The following is a 25,079-nucleotide window of genomic DNA, read 5'->3' as shown; positions in this document are numbered from 1 at the left end:
AAGGCAGGCATCTTAGCGTTGGTTGAGGACCTCAACATGAGACCGGATCGAGGCAGGCGTCTTAGAGGTGGCCGTGGACCTTAACATGAAACCGGATCAAGGCAGGCATCTTAGCGTAGGTTGAGGACCTCAACATGAGACTGGATCAAGGCAGGCGTCTTAAAGGTGGCCGTGGACCTCAACATGAGACCGGATCAAGGCAGGCGTCTTAGAGGTGGCTTTGGACCTCAACATGAGACTGGATCAAGGCAGGCGTCTTAGCCGTGGCCGTGGACCTCAGCATGAGACCGGATCAAGGCAGGCGTCTTAGCGGTGGCCGTGGACCTCAACATGAGACTGGATCAAGGCACGTCTGCTGCCTTCATTCTGCTAGATCCCAGTGCCGCGTTTGACATAGCATCATACGCAATCTTGCCTGAGAGGTTAGATGGTGCAGGCATGACTCAGATTACCTGGAAAATGGCTTTCATCCTGCCTGGATGATCGGTGTTCTCAGGTTTATGATCACCCCTTTTATTCGCACTCCTTGGCTCTCGAGTATGGAGTGCCTCAAGGGTCTTCATAAAGCCCCACTCTCGCCCGCAGGCAGATGAACGTCAATCTTTTGGTCTTCCGCTGGTCTCCTATGCGGATGACACACAGGGGATCATATCTCTGAACGCAGAACAGCCTTCAGAAGTAGTCTAATTGAAATCCTGTCTTATAACAGTAGCTAAGTGGGTGGCTAATTGCTGTTTTAAACTTAATGGTGACAAAACTGAAGTTATAGAAGTCGAGATTAGGAAGCAATCAATGCTATTGGACTCAGGAATTTTGTCCTGAAACCTTTGGGTCTCAGTCCCAACCGAAATCTGTTGCTAAGAATTTAGGAATTTGGATAAATAACAAGCTGTCCTTTGAAACTGGCTGCAGGTTGCTTTGGCATGTTGAGATCATCAGAAAGGTTCTGGAGAGTTTTCCAGTATCTACCCAGAGGATTGTAGCTCAGGTCTTAGTAACTTCGTGCCTCAACTATGGAAATTTGCTGTATTTGGGGATCCCTCAATTTGCATGTTGGGTAGAGGGCAGGTTGTTCAGAACCCTGCAGCGAGCCTCTTGTTGACGGGGCTGAAACATCAATCCGTGTCAGCGTCTCTGATCAGGCTCCCTATTAAAAACTGATCCAATTTAATGCACTATGAATTGTATTTCGACTTTAAAAAAGTATGCGTCTGAGATTGTTGCGACATCTAGTACAACCGTAGATGCCAGCAAGATCTTTGAGACAGCCGCAGTCTGTGCAGGTGAGAGCGGTGGAGAAGTGGTGTGGTGGGGCCTGGGTGGGGAGTGGGGGGGGGTCGTTCAGGGGTGGGAGTGATTTTGTCAGACGATGACAAGGAAAAATTAAATAAATAATTAATTTCCCCTCGTCATCGTCCATCGAAATAACCCCCCCCCCCCTCCCCCCACCGCCCCCACTGCTCATACCTGCACGGGCCACATCTGCTTTCAGACCTTCAAGCTCACACCTGGCAATGATTCCCAGAATCCAGAAAAGTGAAAGTGGTGGTCAGTCTTTTCCCTTTCGCGCTTCTAAATGACGGAATTCCCTGTCATTTATTCTTCGAAGGCCATTGGATGAAGTCACTTTTAGGAACCTGCTCAAGATGTGGCTGTTTGAGGGTTCGTGTTTCGAGTCTTCTGGTGTTGTTCTTCTCGGCACTGGGAGACCCGTGGATAGGTAGCCAGCTACAAGGAGCATTAAAGTTTCGTTTTTGCATAAAGTCAGGTATTTTTTAATTCACTCATTCCTGACCCTTGCACTCGCACACCAAAGACATAACTCTACTTCACTTCAAAGTGCTCCCACGTATCCCTCGGTTGTTGCACGCCCGGTCCCGCAGCGGGGCGGGAAGACCCCGATGATGAAGCATGCCAACAAGGGACCTTTTGGTGGGCGAGGGTTATTTAAACAAACTCTATTGCGTTCCCATGCTAGTAACCAAACCGTTTGCTTGGGTTTAGTCACTTTGTGAAAGGTTAGTATTTCATTTTGTAACTCAGAGTGTAATTAAGTTATCAGCCCTGGGGATGGGGGTCCCCAGGGTCATTCTATGGTTTGGAGAGGGGGCTGCATGGCCTCCCCCTCCTTTAGTTACATTATTAAATTAAAGGGCTCTCCAGGGCCTCTCCTGGCCTGGGAATGGGGGCTGCGCAGCACCCCTCCCCTTCAGTGAAGCCTCAGTCCCCGGGATGGGGCCTCGTGGGGGCTTGGGGAGAGGGAATGCACAGCTCTTCCCCCCTTATAAAATGATCAGCTCCTTAGGATGGGGTCCCTGGAGCCCCATAGAGGCATGGTGAAGGGGGCCATGTGCCTCGATCCCCCTTATAAAAAATGCCACGCCTTCCCCCGAGGACCCCCAGTTTCTTTTTTTTAAAATGTGCGACTTTGGTGGAAAAAGTTTTTAAAGAAACATTCTTGGCCCAGGCCTAGGGGTCAGAGTATCTGTACCCTGCCCACTTATGTCTTTTTTTGCATTTTTCTTAGAACTCTGGAATGTGTCCCAAGACGCAGAATGGCTCCTACCACTTCCTGGTTGAGGTGGTGGCCGACAATCAGATCTCAGAAGGAGGTCTGTTAGATCTGTGGAGGCTCTGCACCCCTAGATATACCATATTTAAGCTTTAAATGCTCAGAAATTGCTGAATGGATTTACACCAAAATTCAAAAAAAGCACTGTTTCTGGACCACAAGCTAGCTTTCTGTCAAATTTAGTGTAATCTGTTCAGCAGTTTGGGCTGCAGCTGTGTCTAATGTTCTGATGGGAAAAAGCTTTCTGGAACCCCCTTTTTTTCAGCCCCAGCTTAATGGATCACACGGGTAGGACTTTTTTGGAAAGGTTTGTGGAGATTCGTCAAACGGTGCCAAAGTTATTAGTAACACAAAAAAGGCATTTTAGAAACACAATCATAACTACAACTAACCAGCGGTGACTGCCGCTGGTAGTGTGTGTGTGTTTGTTGTGAGTGCGTGTTGTGTGCATGTTGTGTGCGTGTTGTGTGCGTTCCTCCCGGTGTTCTGTACGGTGAATGGTAAAGTGCTGTGTGGTGTTACCGCCTTCAGCTGTGACTTTATTGGTGTGACATCATAGCATTTCTTGTTGAAATGCTATGTTGTGTACTGATGAATATATAAATAAATAAATAAATAACACACTCGGATGCAATGTTAGCATGAACGAGAATGATTGCAGGAGCCTCTTATAAGGTGGAGTTGAAAGTGGGTGCTAACATCGTGCAAGCTGACGATGTGACAGGAACAAGTCCATTAACCCCTTGCATGCTGCTGTCGGCCGTTGGACGTCGCAAGCACTACCTCGCTGGTGCTGCGAACGTCCAACGGACGACGCGGCCCCGTCCGTTTTGCGGTAGTGTCGCACTGCCGGGAAATCGCGGCCGCGGCAAACGGGTTAATGCCCGGGTGCGAGGGCGGCGAGTAAAACGCAAACAGTTAAAATGGCTCCTCAGAATCACCCTTTAATAGGGCCTAAGACCCAATTCCGGATGTGAGGAATTCTATGCAGAGGTTACAGGCAGCCTGGAAAATCTACACCAGCGGGAATCTCACTTGAATTCCTGATATCCCGAATTAGATCTCTTGGAATGGGGAATAACTGTGCAGATCAGTGTTTACCTGCTTGAATACCACGTGTTTTTTTCAGATTATACCGGGGTTAACGCAGGCATGTGTTTTCTGGTCTAAGCAGGTATTAAACATTGGCAGCTGCAGCCAACATGCATTGGTGGGAGGAGGAAGGGCAGCAAAAGTGGCGGCGGCGATGGGGGGGCAAGAGGTGGAGGGTTGAATTAATAAAAAATAAGTAAAAACATATCTAATTCTGCTGGCCGCCTCGCGCTTCGGTGCTCCTCAGTTCTCCTGCTGCTCCCGGCAGTCCCTGGGACAGACTCCGCATCCAATCCGGACACTGGTCTTATACAATGAGAGCTGCGCCGAGATTGGCCTGAGCGGGATGGTTCGATGCTCTGCTCAGGCACAGCAAATCTGTTCCGTTTCTTTACCTAGCTTCAGAATACAGCTGAGTGGAGAAACCCAAATGCAGAGCTGATTGGCTGGCCTAAGACGTCTGGCCAAACAGACATGCGCATTTACAAGTGCACACAGCACCGTATTCCTCTTCCCTCCCATGGCTCAGCCCTGCCCCTCCCTTCATACACATGGTTGAGCCGAGCCTTAAAAACAAAATAATAGTAAAACATGATTTTATTTTTCAGCTGCTGGCTCTGCGCCAGTGAGGCAACGCTCCTACGCCATTTCGGTGGAGCCACCCCTGGCAGTAAATGTCTGAAAGGACTCCTGTGTGGGTGGGTGGGTGGGTATGGGGGGAGAGACTGGTGGACAGCGGGGGAAGGAGGTCGGCTGGCATTTCATGGTCCCTCATGCCTCGACAAAAAGTTGCTCGGTGTCCAGAGACGGGCCCGAGCTGCAATGTCATGGTTAGTTACCGGTAACCTTCATTACTCCGACTACTGGTCTTCCCTGAAGTAAGACTGGTTCCCATCCTTTCTCCTGGAGGTTCATTGATTATGTTTCGCTTTCTCTTGGGTTTGTTTTCTGCTTGGTATTTCAACAGGAAGTGATGTTACATGTTCGCCTTTATGCGATGGATGGGTAATGGCGGCCATCTTAGGGGAACTCTTTTTTGTTGACATGGGAATATGTTCTGCAGTTTGGAGATACATCTCACATGTAAGCAGTGGGTCAGGGAAGACGGACGAGGGGTAATGCAGTCCAGGTCCTGACGCCATTTTAAAGGCGTGAGTTTCCAGCTGTTAAAGTCACGTACAGCATTTCCACACCAGTCCACTCATGATTCTATGAGGTGGAAATCTACACCGTAAATCCCCTCCCCCCCCCCCCCCCCCCCCCAAAATGTGGATCAGGGCAAAACGCTGCCGTTCAGTTCCTGCACAAACTTCCTTGCAGAACCCCTCTCACCAGGGCCGGCTCTAGGGCGGTGCGATCGGTGCCACTGCACCGGGCGTTGACTTGGGGTGGGGGCGCCCTGTTTGCAAACATATTATGTCTTGAAAACCCCCTGCTGCCACATTCCCTGCCTCCAGCACTTTCTAAACATCAATAAAAATGTTGAGATAACTCCAGTGATTAATGTTCTTCCTGGAGAAGAGAGATGGAGTTGTGTCCAGTGGAAGTTTGACTCCTCGTAAGGTAGCTCAGAGGAATAATGTGCCTGCTGCTAAAAACGTGTGCCATGCAGATCACAAAGAGCATATCGTGTTAATAGGTCAGTGGGTTACTGCTTTTGTCAGAGAGATCTTTTTGTTACTTGCAGTTTAAAGTTAAAATCCTAGTATAGACCAATGAGCTATTAACTGTCATCAAAGAGCTGCATGCAAACTGCAAGGTGTATATTAGACCTACATGTTTTTTTGCCTGGTTTTTCCTTAACCTATTCTTGCAAAAAGGGCTCATTTGGGTAGAAATTAATTATTATTAGTAAAGTGAACCCCTGACAATTAGTGTTATGTTTTAAATTCTGAATGTGTGCTTTTCCAGACCAAGGACTCTTAAACCACACTGCCTACCAGTGTGGATGACGTGTCACTCGTACATCTTCTAATCCTCTGTCCTATGTATCATTTCTTATTCACCGATTTACACGTGTGTCTGTATCTGTTAAATGTGTTTATGATGTAAAGTGCTCTGACGCCTCACACTGGTAAGAGTGGCGCTATAAACCTCAATGAATCTGAGAGACTGGGTATGGAGACTGGAGGGGCGCTGTTGAAGGGTGGTCGTGAGCGTGGTAATGAGGCCATCTGATGCAGCAGTGGGCATTGGGGGGCACCAACAAACAATGTGGCCTCTCACCAGCCCCCTGAAGGAACACCAGGGCTCCCGGCGCACAAACGGACATTATTCAAAAACCTATCTATGTTTGTTTCGAGGCGCTTTATAATAGCAGTTCTCCTTTTATTCAAGTGTTGCAAAGGGTGCACTCCTGCACACTCTCGGGGGTCCACCCCCTCCTTTCTTCTAAGCTTCCCCAGGACGCCGTTGGCATAAAACAAACTTGGAATTCATTCACCATCTTTATCTAGAAATCCAAGTTAGAACTTTTAAAATTGTGACAATAAGTAAAAGCAAAACTCTTCACGGAAGCAGTCTCAAAATATTTTTCCTTTGTTAATAAGAAGGGCCTGTGGCGAGGGTTCTGTTAAAAATGAGGCCCAGGTGAAATCCACAATATGCTGGTGAAATAAATCTAATGAATTTCGAAACTTCTTTCACAGGTGTCCTGCAGCAAAGACTCCACAGCCCCACTATTGCCTGGACCTTTGTGGGGGCGAAACTCTCTCCCCACCAGCAACAAGTCTTCAGCCCGCAAGGAGGCGAACAGGTAAACAAACCCCCCACCCATGTGCCATGTGTGCCGCCCCCCCCATGTGCCATGTGTGTCCCCCCATGTGCCATGTGTGCCCCCCCATAAACCAAGAATGGCCTTCAGTGTGCCAGGACTGCACTCACAAGTGTGGCACACACACACACACTCACAAGCACCAGCACCATCAGAACTCTCATATGCTCACACTGTCACACGCACACTTCCTCATATGTGCTTGTGCATACTCTCACATACGCTCCCTCACACGGATTCTCACACACTCACTCTCAGACTCACAATGGGCCAGATGTATCGATATAGAATTTTGCGATTCCATAATAGCAAATTTTACTGATTCGCTATTATGGAATTGCAAAATGCAATGTATGTAGGTTTCGCAATAATAATTCTGATTCCTACACATTCCTTATTTACGACTTGCAAATTGTGGGTCGCAAATAAGGAATGGCTTCCCATTCATTCCTATGAGCCTAGAGGCATGTGTGTACGCCACATGGCACCTTGAAAAATGCAAAAAAGTGCATTTTTTTTATGGAATTCGCATATTACCACCAACTTGAAGTTGGCAGTAATTTGCAATTCCTTGAAGACTGGTTGAAAATTTATTTTTAATTCCTGCATTTCATTTAAGAAATCGCAAATTGCGATTCCTTAAATGCATTCGCAAAATAGGGAATCACAATTTTTGCGATGTCCTATTTTGCGAATGACTTCCCAAAAGGCATTTTCCCATTCGCAAACGAGAAAAACACTTGCTACATCTGGCCCACAGTCACTCCCACACACACACACTCACTCATACTCCCAATTTCTCAAACACTTTCACACATTTTCACACACACTGTCAGACTCAGATTCTCAAACACTCTCAGACTCAGTTTCTCAAACTCTCTCAGATGCTCCTCACACTCTCAGATTGCCTCATGCACATTGTCACACACACTCACTCATACTCTCAGGGTCATATTCACAAGCTCCTTGCGCTGCCAGTGCGTCACTTTTTTGAGTTGCGCCGGCGGTGCATTGAGGTGCTCCATATTTCCAAGGTCACGTAAAGCCGCCCTGCGTGGCTTTTTGTGTCCTAGCAAACACGAATTCTTTTCACGCATCACTTGGCGTGAAATGGGCGGTCCAGGGATATTGCTGTAAGTGTTCCCACACAACACCCATGGATTCTCCCACATTCCCAGATTTACAACGTTTCGTAAACCTGGAAATGCGTCAGAACCCTACGCCTCCCCAGAGGAGGCGTAAGGAGTCGCAATGATCAGAAATAGTTGTATTTCTCCTCGTTTTTCCCTCTTTCCATGTGTGCTTCATTCTGCTGCATACATAGAAAGAGTAACACACCTCTTGTGATTGTGTTTGCGCACAAAGATGCCTCTTCCTGAACATAAACAATCATCCCTGCAACGCAGGCACCATGGTGCGAGGGAGCCTGCGTCGGCACACGGCAGCTAATTGCGTGCCAGTGCAAGGGAGAGCTCAGGGGTGGGTCATATTGTAAATATGACGCATCCCTTTCCTTCGGAGGTAACACAGTGGGGCGCAGCCAAATGGCTTCCTGCAGCGCACTGCGCTATTTGCTTATAAATATGGCCCTCAGTTTCTCAGATACTCTCACGTGCTCTCTCACATTCTCAGATACTCTCACACATTCTAACACACTCTCTCTCTCTCTCTTGCACTCTTCATCTAACAGAGACGCCAACTCCATAAACACGGCTTCCTTCCGGGCAAAACAAAACCTTGCGTATATGAAATGGGATGGGGTCAAAAAGATGATTTGCAGCTGAGCTCCTGCTGTGTTACAATATTGAAAACATGTCACTATCCTTGAACGTTAGATGTAAACACATTTAGAATTTGGACAAGTGTGCCTGTGCACTGTCAATGACCTGGACAAAGTGTTATGAAAGAGCTAACTTTGGATAATACATTCAGAGCTGTTCCAAACAGGGGCACCCAAATTATGTTTGGCCCGTGGCCCCTGAAATCCTTAACCTGTCCCTGTCCCCCTCTCCCATTTCTTTCTCTCTGTCTCTCCTCCCTCTCTATCTCTCCACCGCTCTCTCTCAGTCACTCTCTCTCCATCTCTCTCCATCTCTCTCACTCTCTCTCTCAGTCTCTCTTGCTCTCCCCCTCTCTTTTTATCTCTAACTTCCTCTCTCTGTCTCTCCCGCTCTCTCCCTATCTCTGTCTCTATCTCTCTTCATCTCTCTATCTCTCTCTCTCTCTGTCTCTTTCTCTGTCTCTCCCCCTCTCTCTGTCTCTCCCTCTCTCTCTCCATCTCTCTCACTGTCTCTCTCAGTCTCTCTTGCTCTCTTTCTCTCCCCCTCTCTTTTTTTCTCTAACTCCCTCTCTCTATCTCTCACTTTCTCTCCCTATCTCTGTTTCTATCTCTCTTCGTCTCTCTATCTCTCTCTCTCTCTCTCTCTCTCACTGTTTCTCTCTCTCTCTCTCTGTCTCTCCCTCTCTCTCTCTATATCTCTCTCTCTCTCTCTCTCTCCCCCTCTCTCTGTCTCTCCATCTCTCTCTCCATCTCTCTCACTCTCTCTCTCAGTCTCTCTTGCTCTTTCTCTCTTTCTCTCCCCCTCTCTTTTTTTCTGTAACTCCCTCTCTCTGTCTCTCCCTCTCTCTCCTATCTCTGTCTCTATCTCTTCGTCTCTCTCTCTCTCTCTCTCTCTCTCAGAGTCTCTCTCTCTCTCTCTGTCTCTCCCCCTCTCTCAGTCTCTCTCTCTCTCTGTCTCTGCCCCTCTCTCTGTCTCTCCCTCTCTCTCTCTCTGTCTCTCCACCTTTCTCTTCCCCCTTCCCCCGCCCTCTCGCCTCCCCCCAGTAGGAGTTTCTTGCATCCTTGTCTGTGGGGTGTGTACCTCTTTGGACCTCAGGGGTGTGCCTGTGACTCTGTACTTTGTCATCTCTTGTCTGTGTTTATAATCCTTCACAGTGATCAATGTGCTGTGCGAGGAGGGCTCTCTCTGGTGTTTTTGGTTTTTCATGTTCCTCTCTGTGCTGGAGTGAAGAGTTCTGTTTATTTTCCTTGGAGGACAGGCTTGTGTACTGTGCTCCCAGCTCTGCCTCCTCTGGGCTCTGTTTCTCACTGTTAATTAACAGGAGTGGCCTCCTGCTTCCAAGAGTGGTAGGACATTGCACTAGAAGCATTTGCCAGCACTTTTCCCAAGGTGGCTCCAGGAAGGTTCAGCTCAGCCCACACAGCACAGAACACCCTGGCAGTGCCATGGGCAAGGTAAGGCAGCTGCCTTACAGCATCAGTGGGGGGCCACGTCACAGCAAAGGTCACACACGCCCTTAGCCTTCAGCACGGCTTCTTTGCCGGTCGTGCTGTTCATTTTTGTTCCCTTCCTGATGGGTTGAACTCTGGATTTGTTCTGGAAGGCCTTAACTTTTGCTTAATGTATGTCTGGCACCATAGCGCCGATATCGGCAACTCTCCTACTTTGCGGTAACTGGTTACGCTACAAAAATAATCAGACCACACACATTTTGCTGGAAAACAGTTTGCTGCAGGTTTATTTCATACAAGGAGTATGCCAACGTGGTGGGTTAACTTACGGGCGATCCAAGGGCAGGCAGCGGTGACTGACCTAACCTGCCCAGCCCGCCTGATGAGCCAAACTGCACCGTGGGCAACCCAATCAGTGCACCCATTATTTTGGGGATTATCCCCCTTACATACCGTAGACCACCAGTCCATCCCTTTACTCACGCCTTTTTAGGGGCGGAGCGTTGCGTGGCAAGCCCCCGGTTCCTCAGGCTTACAATGGCCCGAAGGACTAGCGGGGCCCCGATGTTTTCATCCAGGGCCCTGCTGTAAAGACACCTGGGGTTTGGCTTAGGGCACCCCAATTGTGCTCCTGTAGAGAGTACCCCTGTGTACCAATCAGCCTCTGGATCGCCCTATGTCCAGCGGGGCACAAAGGGAACGGCCAATGGGTGGAGGGAGGTATACATACCGGTCGCCAACCCACTGTGCGCCGGAAACGACGCCGCAGAGGCGCCGGACGTAGGAGGGACTCCCGTGCGAAGAGGTCCCAGCGACTGGTGCGTGGGGATCTGCCTAATGCAGCACTTAGAGGGCCGACCTCTTACAGGGGCCCACTGCGTACGCCGCGGGCAGCCGCAGGGGTGGCTTCGTAGGGTAGGATGCTGACGCCATGTTGTAGGCCTGTCCTGTAGGGGCAGGAGGGACGGTGGGCCGCCGCTGCCCCCGAGCCCAGGGCCTCCTGGCTGAAGCTGCCAGGAGGTGTTTACCTGGCGTGGCATCCCGCTTGCAAACACCTTTCCTTACAGCGTACAGCAACTTCTAGGAGCTTTAGCAAGAGCAATGTATACCAGATTGTGGGAAATGTCTTTTTAATCAACCCTCTCTGAGTCTGTCTTAATTAGAGCGTATAATGCGCCCATCTGGTCTGAGATTGCTTTCCTCTTTCGTATCTATTCTCTCTCCCGCCAATCCCTCTAGTTTGCTTCCACACTCCCTTTCTTCTTTCCTCCTCTGTCTCCACCTTTATTTCTCGTCCACTCTCTCTCCATCATCCACACTCGCTCTTTACTCTTAGCTTTCTCCCCCTCTCCGTTTCTTTCTCTCCCTGTCTCTTTCACTCCTGTTCTGTTTCTACCTTTCGCTCTCTTTCTTTCTCAGGCTCTGTCCTCAGTAACCTGCGTCCCCCCCACCCCCGCCTCACTTTCACCTCCCCTCCTCCATCTACCGCCCGCATCCCTCCCTTGGCAGGCGCGTCAGGCTCAGCCCTGGCACATGAAAGGCCTCGGTGAAGTGAGCAGTCAGACGCTGACAATGTTTGCAGGCAGTGAGTGAAATATTTATCTGAGCGCTGTGCCTGTGCCTGGGAGAGGAGGCTGCTGTAGAGCCGAGGCCCAGCAGGAGAGGAGACAGCGCCCCCTCTCCGCCTCCGTGATCTGTGGCCTCAGACAGGGAGCAAGGAGGTGTTATTCCTTCCGAGCTCAGTGTCTTATAACTCACTGGAGCCTTCAGTCTGACATATGGAGGGATGTGACGTCAGCCCATCCCTCCTGCTGCCATGCCATGGATTCTAAGGCCTTGTAGATGCAGGCAGTAGGGGTGACAAGGGGGCCTGTCTTGGCATAAGCGCCTAGTAGGAGTTGGCGCTCGGGTTTGCGTGGCTTTAGATGCTAGTAAATCTCCACACAGAATGCCACATTTGGAGCATTAAGGCAAGTCAAGTGGGCATAAACACGCAACGCAACATTTTACCACCAACCTCCCTACACTGAACAAAGAGAAGAGGTGTGGCGCCGCGGCCAGGGCGACTGACGCTGTACGCTGGGGCTCACGGTTCGAGCTGCGGCTCCGGCAGCAGGGGTCTGCCTAGCACCATGCGGCTCTGGGCAATAGCGCGCTTAATCTCCCCAACGGCCCCCAGCGCCGGGATACCTCTTAAGGGGTGATTTGTGCGCTATACAAGTACTGGATTTACATTTACAGTTGTCACATGTGCGGGTAACACAGTGCCCAAGAAAGTGACCCGCCTCTGTTACTCAGCAGCTGTCTGGGGTGGTTTTTAACCCCTTGCGCACTAGCGGTTTTCCCGCTGTGTGCTGGATTTTTCAAAAACTCGCGTTACATGACGAGCTGAGCTCGTCATCAGCATCGAAGGGGTTAATGTTACTTCTGGTGGTCGCTTCAAGCGTCTTTCATCCATCGTTTGAAGGAGGGGTGGGCGATATAGTCTGCTCCGCCGGCAGAATTGGGGGAATTTTGGGCACTCTGTGTTATGCTAGTAAAATGGAGCTCTGTCTAAATTCCGCCAACACCCCCCGTGGCAGAGTTTTTTCTTACATACGGCTTGCTAACGGTAAGTTGGCGAGTGCAAGCAAGATTTGACAATCCCTAGAGTGATTTTTGGTCAATAGGAGGACACCCAGGAAGATTTCTCCAACGCGTGCGGGTGCGACCGCTCGAGGTCAGAAAGCTGCCGCTCAAGTAGAAAATCTACTCGTGCGGTAGCAAAATGAACTCGTGAAGCAGCGCCCGCTGGCGCACCGCGCGGTGTCATTCGCACAGATTTTTCATCACAGAACAAGCTCCTGGTGCTAAATCACAGCGCAAGCAGCGCAATGTGCCTATTTCCAGACACAATACGACAGCGAGACCTTTGAGATAGCCAGAGTACTGCAGGTGAGGTCTTATGAAGAGATCAGAGTATTCCATGCGGGACCTTGAAAAATTGGCCAAAAGGCTACAGTGAGACCTTGTGAAATAAGCAAAATACTCAACAGAGACCCTAAGAAATGGACAAAATGCCACAAGTGATGGAGATTGAAAAACAGCCAAAGTGCTCAACGCGAGTACTTGAGAAATAGACACAACACTCCAGGAGAGAGCTTGTGAAAAAGCCAAAAAAGCTGCAGGTGACACCATTGAGGAGTGTCTGATGTACTCCATGTTAAACCTTGAGAAATGGACACAACGTTGAATGAAAGACCCGGTGAAATAGCATTAATACTTCATGTTACACCTTGAGATATGGACACAATGTTCAATGTTAGACCCGGTGAAATAGCATTAATACTCCATGTAACACCTTCACATATGGCCAAAATATTCAATGTGAGACCTTGTGAAATGGACAATACAGTCAGTGTGAGTACTTGAGAAATGAACACAAAACTCCAGGAGACAGCTTGTGAAGTAGCCAAAATACTCAACGTGGCACCTTAGGATTGGCCGAAATACTCAATGTGCCATCTTAGGGATAGACGAAATAGTCAATGTGCCACCTTAGGAATGGCCAAAATACTCAACGTGGCACCTTAGGATTGGCCGAAATACTCAATGTGCCATCTTAGGGATAGACGAAATAGTCAATGTGCCACCTTAGGAATGGCCAAAATACTCAACGTGGCACCTTAGGATTGGCCGAAATACTCAATGTACCATCTTAGAGATAGACGAAATAGTCAATGTGCCACCTTAGGAATGGCCGAAATACTCCACCTTAGGGATAGACGAAATAGTCAATGTGCCACCTTAGGAATGGCCAAAATACTCAATGTGGCACCTTAGGAATGGCCGAAATACTCAATGTACCACCTCAGGGATAGATGAAATAGTTAATGTGCCACCTGAGGAATGGCCAAAATACTCAATGTGGCACCTTAGGAATGGCCGAAATACTTAATGCGGCACCTTAGGAATGGCCGAAATACTCAATGTGGCACCTTAGGAATGGCCGAAATACTCAATGTGACTCCTTAGGAATGGCCGGAATACTCAATGTGCCACCTGAGGAATTGCCAAAATACTCAATGTGAGACCTTGTGAAATGGAAAAAATACTCAGTGTCAGACCCCAAGAAATGGAAAAAATACTACATGTGAGAACCAGAGAACCTGACAAAAGACTCCAGTTAGACTATGAGAAATTTACAAATTACTCCAGGCCAGGTCTTTAAAATGGCCCAAATTCTAACAGCTGAGACCTTGAGTCAAGAACAGAACCCTCCAGGGGAGACCTTGTTTGTCACAGGTGGTAACAAACACCAAGACCCTCGCTTACTATGGTTTAGTGTGAGATTCCCAGCAGCACCATGCCTGCTTACAAGCTTCAACACAGTGCAGAGACAAGGCCTATTGTCTTTAGCGTGCTTTTCACAAGCAATACGCCAGGCCTAGCATCTTTGCTGTTAGTTTTACATAATAAACAGATCAGGACTATAACCTTCTTGATTAGTTTGTCACCACAACCAGCTCAGTTATTGTGTGTTAAGCAAGGGTTTTCTCACGAGGTAAATGTGAAACACAGGCCCTCAAGCACACAACATCTGCCCAGTAAAAACTGCGCTCCGCCAAAGCCCCTCTCTCAGCAGCCCCCAAAGCCCTTGCTCTGTTGATAACAAGAGGTCAGGAGGCAGAGGCGCTGTCGGGCCAGACCTAGGACGCGTCTGGCCTGGATGCCCTGGAGCTTCCAGAGTGTTTCTGGTCCTGCTGCTTTAAGAGTGCCAGAAAGGAAGCTCTTTCCAGGTGTGTTGGCCGCGACCTGCGTCCTGCATTCACCAACATTCCCGGTTCGTGCCCCTCGAAAGCTCCGCGAAGCTCACATTTCCAGGCGTTTCCTGTGAATTCCACGTGACTGTTCCCTCAGACTCCTCCCCCGCTATGTCGAGAGCCAATTAGAATAGAAGTTCGCGCGGGGGTTGGACCTCCTGTGTAAACAAACATTTTTTTCTTGTTGGGGGAATTTGTTTTCCCCTTTGGAGAAAGTCTGCAGAAGTGCGTGCACTCGCAGTGCAGGCATCCTCGTGCGTAAATGGATTTACTCCTGCCAAGAATAACCTTGTGAATTCCTGGCAGGCGTAAATGGAGTTTTTTTCGTAACTTCACGACAGAATATTCTCTTTCAAGCCACCTGGAAGTGATATGAGCCGGGCTCCCTGCTGCTGCCAGATGGATGCGGTGCTTTGCATTACCCTGGTGACGTAGGGCGGGGGGAGGGCGTACTCTACCCCTTGTGTACCTTCCGCCTCCCCCTCTGTGAGCAGTAACATCCCCTCCCTGCCCCGAAGAGACGAGCCAGGCGCGCCTGCACGCTGGTCCCTCGCATCTCTCAAGGATGCAGCAACGCCTTGCGCCTCCATCCTCGTCGCCATGGCAACCGCGAAGCTCCGCAGTCCGGGTAACTGCGGCAGGGCTCCGAGGCGCTGTCCGGGAGCACGCACCCGCACGTGCCGCGCCTTCCAGCCCCCACAATAAACACGGGCTGGCATCCAGCACACTGAGTCAGCCAGGTGGGAAGGAAGAGTGGGTTAATGAACCTGCTGCAGGGCTCTACGTGAGGGCACAGGACAGAACTCACGCTGGGAAGATGCACTCGGGCATCCTTCTAAAATCCATGAAATTAGCAACTCTGAGGTAATTACAGAGCTTAGAAGCTAAAGCTGTGCAACAGAAGCGCTACAAAACAAAGCGGCTCACTATTATTTATTCCGGTGGGGGTTTCCGGGCCAGGACACTGCCCATAAATGAACGGGCACTGCCCTAACACCTCTCCAAGCTCAGAGGTGGGCGGCAGTGCAACGCCCGCACCCGAGAGGCAGGAAGCCGAGAAACCAACCAGGTACGAAACGAAACCCTACTGAGCAGTGTCCGCACACAAAAGAGGCAGGAGCTGGGACCTGCACAGAACCACTCAGAGACAGGGGGCTTCTCTCATCAACAACCCCCCCCCCCCAGCTCCCGAGGGTGCTTCAGTGTGTCTGCACACAACAGAGACAGGGGGCTTCTCTCACTGACAGGGTGGACCCCTACAGCGTCTTCGTGAGGTTCCTTTGTTGTGCAGCTGGACACCCTGCAGGGGTGAGTGGATAGTAGGCGGAATAGGGCCAGACGGAGGGGGCCTGGCCTCCTGCTTTGTCTTTAGGAGCCCCCCCCCCCCCCCCCCCCCCCACTTGTTATGTGTCTGAATCAGTGGTCGAAGTGGGCGGGATCAGAGGAGAACCACGTCCCCATACTTTAATTCATGAGAAACCTTCCTCTACTTTTTGTGAAAAGACGAGGCCCTGGGATGGTTAATTCTGATAGTTTAAACTCTTCAGCTGAAATGTAGGGCAGCGAGTCTTCTGTGCTGTGGAATCGAAGGCGGACAGACAGCTAAACATAAGCAAGCCCTCTCTGCAGGGTGCCCACGTGCCTGACGCAATGCAAATGTGCGCCACTGTTAACCTGCCAATGTAAAGGGGCTCGAGAGTCAGACCAGCGTCAATGGATGGATGCACTTGAAGCTTTGTGATGACAAAGATGTGTTCTTTTTGAGTGAAAGTGCAAGGAAGTTACCGGCTGAGCTGTGAAGTGCTTGCTTTTCAGCTACAAATATATAAACAAAACGCATTACATGCAGTCTGGGTATTACTACAATCTATATTTTGGAAGCACCATTTCATCTTAAACCTCTGCGCATTGTGTAGCAGTCTATCTTAAAGTGCGTGTAAAGCAAGTCTAAAATAATTACTTACATATTCACAGCGCTTTCTGTCACAGGCTGTGACCTCGTAGCACTAAAAATACAAAGCTCACTATTCGCCACTGCAACAACCAACATTGCACTCTGTTGCTCTCTGGTGACTCCCAGACATCTGGAGTGGATTCATTTCTAGAGGTTTCATAAGGCGCTATGGTGCATTAACCCTTCATTAACTGAACTTTTTAAAGGTATTTCTCGCTTACGCGGTGAGCTGTTTTATTTGTAGTCACCTGATGGTGAAAGATAAAAAAAGACAGACTTTGTTGTTGTTTTTATCCACAGCTTTACTCCGCCCCCACGCTCACTGACCCCGCCCCCCCCCGCTCACTGACCCCGCCCCATTGCATGCAGCATAACAGTTCCCATACTTCTTTTAATGCACTGCCGCCACTGGTCTGGATAGACCCCACCCCCAGCACTGGGCCCTCACCCCTGGGGGGCGATGAAGAATGTGTCTAAGAGGCCACTTCCTGCAGGAGCCTGGGAGCCCAAGATAATCTGTGCTCTCTCCTCCCCTCTTCTCTCTTTACAGACTGCTGATGGGACAGCACTGCAGCCAGTGAGGCCAGGCCTGTGACAACAGCACCAAAAGGACCCCCTGACCAGACTCTGCTGTGCCACCAGGACCCCTGACCAGACTCTGCTGTACCACGAGGGCCCCTGACCAGACTCTGCTCTACCACCAGGACCCCCCTGAACAGACTCTGCTGTGCCACCAGGACCCCCGAGGGCCCCTGACCAGACTCTGCTGTACCACGAGGACCCCCGAGGGCCCCTGACCAGACTCTGCTGTACCACGAGGACCCCCGAGGGCCCCTTAGCAGACTCTGCTGTACCACCACAGAGCAGACTCTGCTGTACCACGAGGACCCCCGAGAACCCCTGATCATCGCCTACTCTAACGCAAGGACAACTGACCAGCGTCTGTTGTAGCACGAGGACTCCTGGCCAGACTCTGCCGTAACACAAGGACACCTACTCAGACTCTTTGCTACCACGAGGACTCCTTCCACGCCTCAGCTGTCGCATCAGGACCCCTGAGCAGCACCACAAAGATTCACAAGCTCCCCTGATCCACCTCTACTGCTCACGGGACCCCAGGGGAGCCCCCACCCCCAGACTCCACCATGCCTCTTGGAAAGAACTGGAAGAAGAGGATAGAGGACATCTCTTCTGTGTATCACATCAAGGAGAAACTGGGCGCGTGAGTACCACTTCCGCTGAAATACCGCTTCTGCGCTAGTACCGCTTCCATATGAACGTAACTTCCGCACTAGTACCGCTTCTGCACACTAGTAACACTTCTACACAAATACTGTCTCTGCACTAGTATTACTTCCGCTGAAATACCGCTTCTGCGCTAGTACCACTTCCATATGAACGTAACGTCTGCACTAGTACCGCTTCTGCACACTAGTAACATTTCTACACGAATACTATCTCTGCACTAGTACCGCTTCCATGCGAATACTGTCTCTGCACTAGTACCACTTCCATGCAAACACTGTCTGCACTAGTACCGCTTCCATGCGAATACTGTCTCTGCACTAGTACCACTTCCATGCAAACACTGTCTGCACTAGTACCGCTTCCATGCGAATACTGTCTCTGCACTAGTACCACTTCCATGCAAACACTGTCTGCACTAGTACCGCTTCCATGCGAATACTGTCTCTGCACTAGTACCACTTCCATGCAAACACTGTCTGCACTACTACCACTTCCATGCAAATACTGTCTCGGCACTAGTACCACTTCCGCTGAAATACCGCTTCTGCGCTAGTACCGCTTCCATATGAACGTTTTTTTTTTTTTTTTTTTAATATTTTTATTAAGATATTTTGCCATTATATACAGGGCACGACAAAATTAATGAGAAAAAGAAAAATAAGAGCATGACATTGAGGAAAAACAACCAATAAAACATCAACAGGCGAAATAAAGAAATCAACATCCAGTTAAAGCAAAGGAGTGAGATAGTTTGATCCAAAATGTTATTCCAAATTGTATAACCTGAGTGTAGTCAAGCAGAATTATCCTTTCCTAATGTTTCCACACAATCGAATAAATATCTCCCATTATAACCAACATACCCATTTATATCTCATATATGAAGCTCATTTAACCAAATTTCAGACAAACCTCAATTTTAAACTGTTAAATCATCTTTCCACTGCGTTATAGGATCCCATATTATCTTGCCCAGCTTCCTTCCCCTTTTTCCCTTCCTTGCGTAAATCTCTTTCTCCACATTATGCGTTGTTAATAACTTAGCCAGCCATTTGTGAAAGGTAGGTGGTGTGGGGTCAATCCATGCAGAGGCTATACATAATCTCATAACAGACATTGCAACAAATAGAAATTCCCTCCCATGAAATGGTCGTACATCCTCAACATTGACTCCTAATAATATAGTTCCAGGAGTTAACACAATGTCAGTTCCTAAAATATTGTTTATGAAGCGTTCAATGTCTTTTTTTAGTAAATCTAGATGAGGACACGTAGCAAATACATGTTTTAAATCGGCATCTAAGCTTCCACACCTATAGCACTTAATACCCACTGTACCTCCCCATTGTGATATTTTAGCGGGTGTAAAGTACAAATGATATATCGTTTTATAATGTTGCGCCTGCAATGGTGCTGAACATAATAAAGAATAACCCTTTTCTAGGGAGATACCAAAGCTTTCGGAACTGATATTAAGATTATCCTTCCATTTTTTGCTCCATTTTTGGTAGTCATCACGTTTTGATTTTATCAGTTCAGCATATAGCCTTTTATTTGTGAAATCTTGCCCCCCTTGAATTATCTCCATAATTGAGTTGCGCCTAAATCCCAAAACGCCTCCTTTTTTGTTCAGAAGAAAACTCCTGACTTGTAGATATTTGAAGAATTGCCTAGTTTCTAGATTAAATCTAGCTTGTAAATCTGAGAATTGAAGGATTCCCTGGTCCCCCTTTACATCCCCTATAGTTCTAATTCCCCTGATTTCCCACTCTGCAAATATAGGTCCCGAGAAGATATCTTGTGGGAGATTTAGATTATATGAGAGTCTAGTGTACGAGTTATATTTCCCCAAGCCTATTTTTCTAGCAAAGCTTTTCCAGATTTCATATGCTGCTATAAGCGTCTTAAACTTTGTCCTCTTATAATAGCTAGCCTCTGTAAATTTTAGGAAAACATCCTTCACTTCCATTCCCAGAATTAATCCATAGATTGCTAGTGATCCAAATTTGCTCCACTCCTCTGATTCTTCCCCTCCCAACATACCAATCATATTCTGTAGAGCCCCCGCCCAATAATAAGATTTTAAGTCTGGAACTCCCCAGCCTCCCCTTTCTCTCGGCAGTGTCAAGAATCTAAGGGTTCTTCTCGTTTTCCCCTTTGCCCAAATAAATCTATTTATTATACACTCCAGTTTTTTAAATTTTTTTCCATCAAATAATAAAGGTATTGCTCTAAATAAATATACAAATTTTGGGAGTATCAACATTTTTACTATATTCGTCCGCCACACTATTGACATATGCAACTTATCCCACCTATCTAAGTCTTTTTCTACTTTCTTAATCAGAGGATTGATATTCTTTTCTACTAAGATATCCAGGTCTGGCATTATGATGACCCCTAAATAAGTACCTTCCTGCACCACTCGATTATCTATACACGGGGTAAATGAATTTTTTATTATCTGTGTTTTAGATGTATTTAATTTATACCCCGATATCTTTCCAAATTTCATCGCCTCAAGTTCAAGGTGTTCTATAGATTCAGAGGGATTTGGAGAGATTACAGCAATGTCATCTGCGTAAGCTAAGATTTTGCACTGCCCGATGAGTGTTGTTAATGGTGCTATCATCTCAGATGTTTCTATTCTGCGTATTAATGGGTCCATATATATGGCAAACAATAACGGTGAGCAAGGGCACCCTTGTCTAGTCCCTCTTTTTATTTGGAATTGGCCCGTATTTCCACCATTCACTCGTAGAGTTGCTACCGGTTTTAGATAGAGAGTTTGTAAGGCTTTAATATAACCTTGTTTAATACCTGTTCTTGCTAAGGCATACCAAAGGTAGCCCCAGGAGACCCGATCAAATGCTTTTTCTGCATCAAGTAACATCACTGCATATGAACGTAACGTCTGCACTAGTACCGCTTCTGCACACTAGTAACACTTCTACACGAATACTATCTCTGTACTAGTACCGCTTCCATGCGAATACTGTCTCTGCACTAGTACCACTTCCATGCAAACACTGTCTGCACTAGTACCGCTTCCATGCGAATATTGTCTCTGCACTAGCACCACTTCCATGCAAACACTGTCTGCACTAGTACCACTTCCATGCAAATACTGTCTCTGCACTAGCACCACTTCCATGCAAAAACTGTCTGCACTAGTACCACTTCTATGCAAATACTGTCTCTGCACTAGCACCACTTCCATGCAAACACTGTCTGCACTAGTACTACTTCTATGCAAATACTGTCTCTGCACTAGTACCACTTCTATGCAAATACTGTCTCTGCACTAGTACCACTTCTATGCAAATACTGTCTCTGCACTAGCACCACCTCTATGCAAATACTGTCTCTGCACTAGCACCACTTCTACGCAAATGCTGTCTGCACTAGTACCACTTCCATACGAACGTAACCTCTGCACTAGTACCTCTTCTGCACACTATTACCACTTCTACGCAAATACTATCTCTGCACTAGTACCACTTATATGCAAATACAGTCTCTTCACTAGTACCCCTTCCATGCAAATACTATCTCTGCACTAGTACCACTTCTATGCAAATACAGCCTCTTCACTAGTACCACTTCCATGCAAATACTGTCTCTGCACTAGTACCACTTCTATGCAAATACTGTCTCTGCACTAGTACCACTTCTATGCAAATACTGTCTCTGCACTAGCACCACTTCCAAGCAAATACTGTCTGCAATAATACCACTTCCATACAAACGTAACCTCTGCACTAGTACCTCTTTTGCACACTATTACCACTTCTATGCAAATACTATCTCTGCACTAGTAGAACTTCTATGCAAATACTAACTCTGCACTAGTACCACTTCTATGCAAATACGGTCTCTGCACTAGTACCATTTCCATGTGAATACTGTCTCTGCACTAGTACCGCTTCCATGCGAATTTCACTTATTCACTCATACTGCTTCCACACGAATACTATCTCTGCACTAGAACTGGTTCCATTCAAATACCACTTCTGCACTAGTACCACTTCCATGCAAATACTGTCTCTGCAGTAGTACCGCTTCAGTGTGAACTTAACTTCTTCACTAGTACCTCTTCCACACACTACTACCACTTCTACACAAATACTATCTCTGCACTAGTTCGGCTTCCACATGAATATAACTTCTGCACTAACAATACTTCCAAATGAATACCGGTTCTGCACTTGTATCACTTCCATGTGAATACAGTTCTGCGCTAGTATCACTCTGCACTGGTCCTGCTTCAGTACAAACATCACTTTTACACTAGTACTGCTTGTGCATGAAAAACGCTTCTGCACCAGTAGCGCGTCAGCTCAAATACTGCTTCTGCACTAGTACCACTTACACACTAATACAACTTCTGCACTGGTACTGCTTCAGTACAAACATCACTTTTACACTAGTACCGCTTGTGCATGAATAACGCTTCTCACCAGTAGCGCGTCAGCTCAAATACAGCTCCTTCACTAGTACCACTTCCATATAAATACTGCGTCTGCACTAGTACCACTTACACACTAATACAACTTCTGCACTGGTACTGCTTCAGTACAAACATCACTTTTACACTAGTATCGCTTATGCATAAATAACGCTTCTGCACCTGTAGCGCGTCATCTCAAATACTGCTTCTGCACTAGTACCACTTACACACTAATACAACTTCTGCACAGGTACTGCTTCAGTACAAACATCACTTTTACACTAGTACTGCTTGTGCATGAAAAACGCTTCTGCACCAGTAGCGCGTCCGCTCAAATACTGCTTCTGCACTAGTACCACTTACACACTAATACAACTTCTGCACTGGTACTGCTTCAGTACAAACATCACTTTTACACTAGTACCGCTTGTGCATGAATAACGCTTCTCACCAGTAGCGCGTCAGCTCAAATACAGCTCCTTCACTAGTACCACTTCCATATAAATACTGCGTCTGCACTAGTACCACTTACACACTAATACAACTTCTGCACTGGTACTGCTTCAATACAAACATCACTTTTACACTAGTATCGCTTATGCATAAATAACGCTTCTGCACCTGTAGCGCGTCAGCTCAAATACTGCTTCTGCACTAGTACCACTTACACACTAATACAACTTCTGCACAGGTACTGCTTTAATACAGTCCCGGCAGAGAGGGGTAGGTCTATGAGAGGGAGCGCGGCGAAATACAACCTGAAAACTGAGAGGTTATACCCACAGCTCTACCTGCCGGGTGCTGTTGTTGTGGCTCACCCAACCAAGATAGGCAATTGCAGCACAACACAGGTATTACTTTTGACCCTTGACACTGATTAGAAAAAGTCTTCTAGCTAGGTAAGGGCACCATGTATACAGTTAACAAATCACAAAACTTTTTGTATTTCTTGATCCTGAGGAATCGCTTGTCAGAGGACGAATAGCGAGAAACATGTCGACCGATTGATACACCCTGTAGTCTTGTCTCGCACTAGGGGACATTAATTCCCTACGAGCCTATTCTATTTCTCTAATTTTAATTTGGAATAAGAGACCGCTAGAATAAACCTGATCCTGGTACCCTTTACTCCAATTTTAACTTCTTCACCACGTCTACACACTACTGGCCCCTCACCCACACTTCACCCATACGGCAGTTGGAAAAAGATCTCCGCCAAAGACCCCCTCTTTGAGGTGTTGCCCGTTGGGTATTGCACCGCCGACCCAACGAGGAGCATTGCCGATGATGAAGCATGACACCTGCAAGGGTGTGTGAGGCCATTATATCCAACACAGTGGATACCCACTCGTTCATCCACAACATAAAGTAGTCACCAACATCCAACCTTCACTCCATTTAGGAACAGCCCGGTACTTCTTGTTTCTCACTGCTTTAATACAAACATCACTTTTACACTAGTACCGCTTGTGCATGAATAACCCTTCTCACCAGTAGCGCATCAGTTCAAATACAGCTCCTTTACTAGTACCACTTCCATATAAATACTGCTTCTGCACTAGTACCACTTACACACTATATAACTTCTGCACTGGTCCTGCTTCAGTACAAACATCACTTTTACACTAGTACCGCTTGTGCATGAATAACGCTTCTCACCAGTAGCGCGTCAGCTCAAATACAGCTCCTTCACTAGTACCACTTCCATATAAATACTGCGTCTGCACTAGTACCACTTACACACTAATACAACGTTTGCACTGGTACTGCATCAGTACAAACATCACTTTTACACTAGTACCGCTTATGCATGAATAACGCTTCTCACCAGTAGAGTGTCAGCTCAAATACAGCTCCTTCACTAGTACCACTTCCATATAAATACTGCTACTGCACTAGTACCACTTACACACTAATACAACTTCTGCACTGGTAATGCATCAGTACAAACATCACTTTTACACTAATACCGCTTATGCATGAATAACGCTTCTCACCAGTAGCGCGTCAGCTCATATACAGCTCCTTTACTAGTACCACTTCCATATAAATACTGCTTCTGCACTAGTACCACTTACACACTAATACAACTTCTGCACTGGTAATGCATCAGTACAAACATCACTTTTACACTAATACCGCTTATGCATGAATAACGCTTCTCACCAGTAGCGCGTCAGCTCATATACAGCTCCTTTACTAGTACCACTTCCATATAAATACTGCTTCTGCACTAGTACCACTTACACACTAATACAACTTCTGCACAGGTACTGCTTCAGTACAAACATCACTTTTACACTAGTACCGCTTGTGCATGAATAACGCTTCTCACCAGTAGCGCGTCAGCTCAAATACAGCTCCTTCACTAGTACCACTTCCATATAAATACTGCGTCTGCACTAGTACCACTTACACACTAATACAACGTTTGCACTGGTACTGTATCAGTACAAACATCACTTTTACACTAGTACCGCTTATGCATGAATAACGCTTCTCACCAGTAGAGCGTCAGCTCAAATACAGCTCCTTCACTAGTACCACTTCCATATAAATACTGCTTCTGCACTAGTACCACTTACACACTAATACAACTTCTGCACTGGGCACTGGTACTGCATAAATACAAACATCACTTTTACACTAGTACCGCTTATGCATGAATAACGCTTCTCACCAGTAGCGCGTCAGCTCAAATACAGCTCCTTTACTAGTACCACTTCTATATAAATACTGCTTCTGCACTAGTACCACTTACACACTAATACAACTTCTGCACAGGTACTGCTTCAGTACAAACATCACTTTTACACTAGTACTGCTTGTGCATTAATAACGCTTCTGCACCCGTAGCGCGTCAGCTCAAATACTACTTCTGCACTAGTACCATTTACACACTATATAACTTCTGCACAGGTCCTGCTTCAGTACAAACATCACTTTTATACTAGTA

At 47.4% G+C, this 25,079-nt stretch overlaps 1 protein-coding gene across 1 annotated transcript in view; it reads left to right on the top strand.

The window, feature by feature from the left end:
- Positions 1–25,079, top strand: part of PNCK (pregnancy up-regulated nonubiquitous CaM kinase) — a 156,760-nt gene that overhangs the window by 44,337 nt on the left and 87,344 nt on the right. The window contains exons 2-3 of the mRNA XM_086940215.1: positions 6,313–6,419; positions 16,976–17,647. Coding sequence (XP_086796341.1) covers positions 17,571–17,647 — 77 coding nt within the window. The 5' untranslated portion in view covers positions 6,313–6,419; positions 16,976–17,570. The remainder of the gene's footprint in view (positions 1–6,312; positions 6,420–16,975; positions 17,648–25,079) is intronic.

The sequence above is a fragment of the Lissotriton vulgaris genome, chromosome 10 (genome assembly GCF_964263255.1).
Source record: "Lissotriton vulgaris chromosome 10, aLisVul1.2, whole genome shotgun sequence".
NCBI lineage: Eukaryota > Metazoa > Chordata > Amphibia > Caudata > Salamandridae > Lissotriton > Lissotriton vulgaris.
The sequence above is the reverse complement of the archived record's forward strand: the minus strand, read 5'-3'. Positions and strand labels throughout refer to the sequence as shown.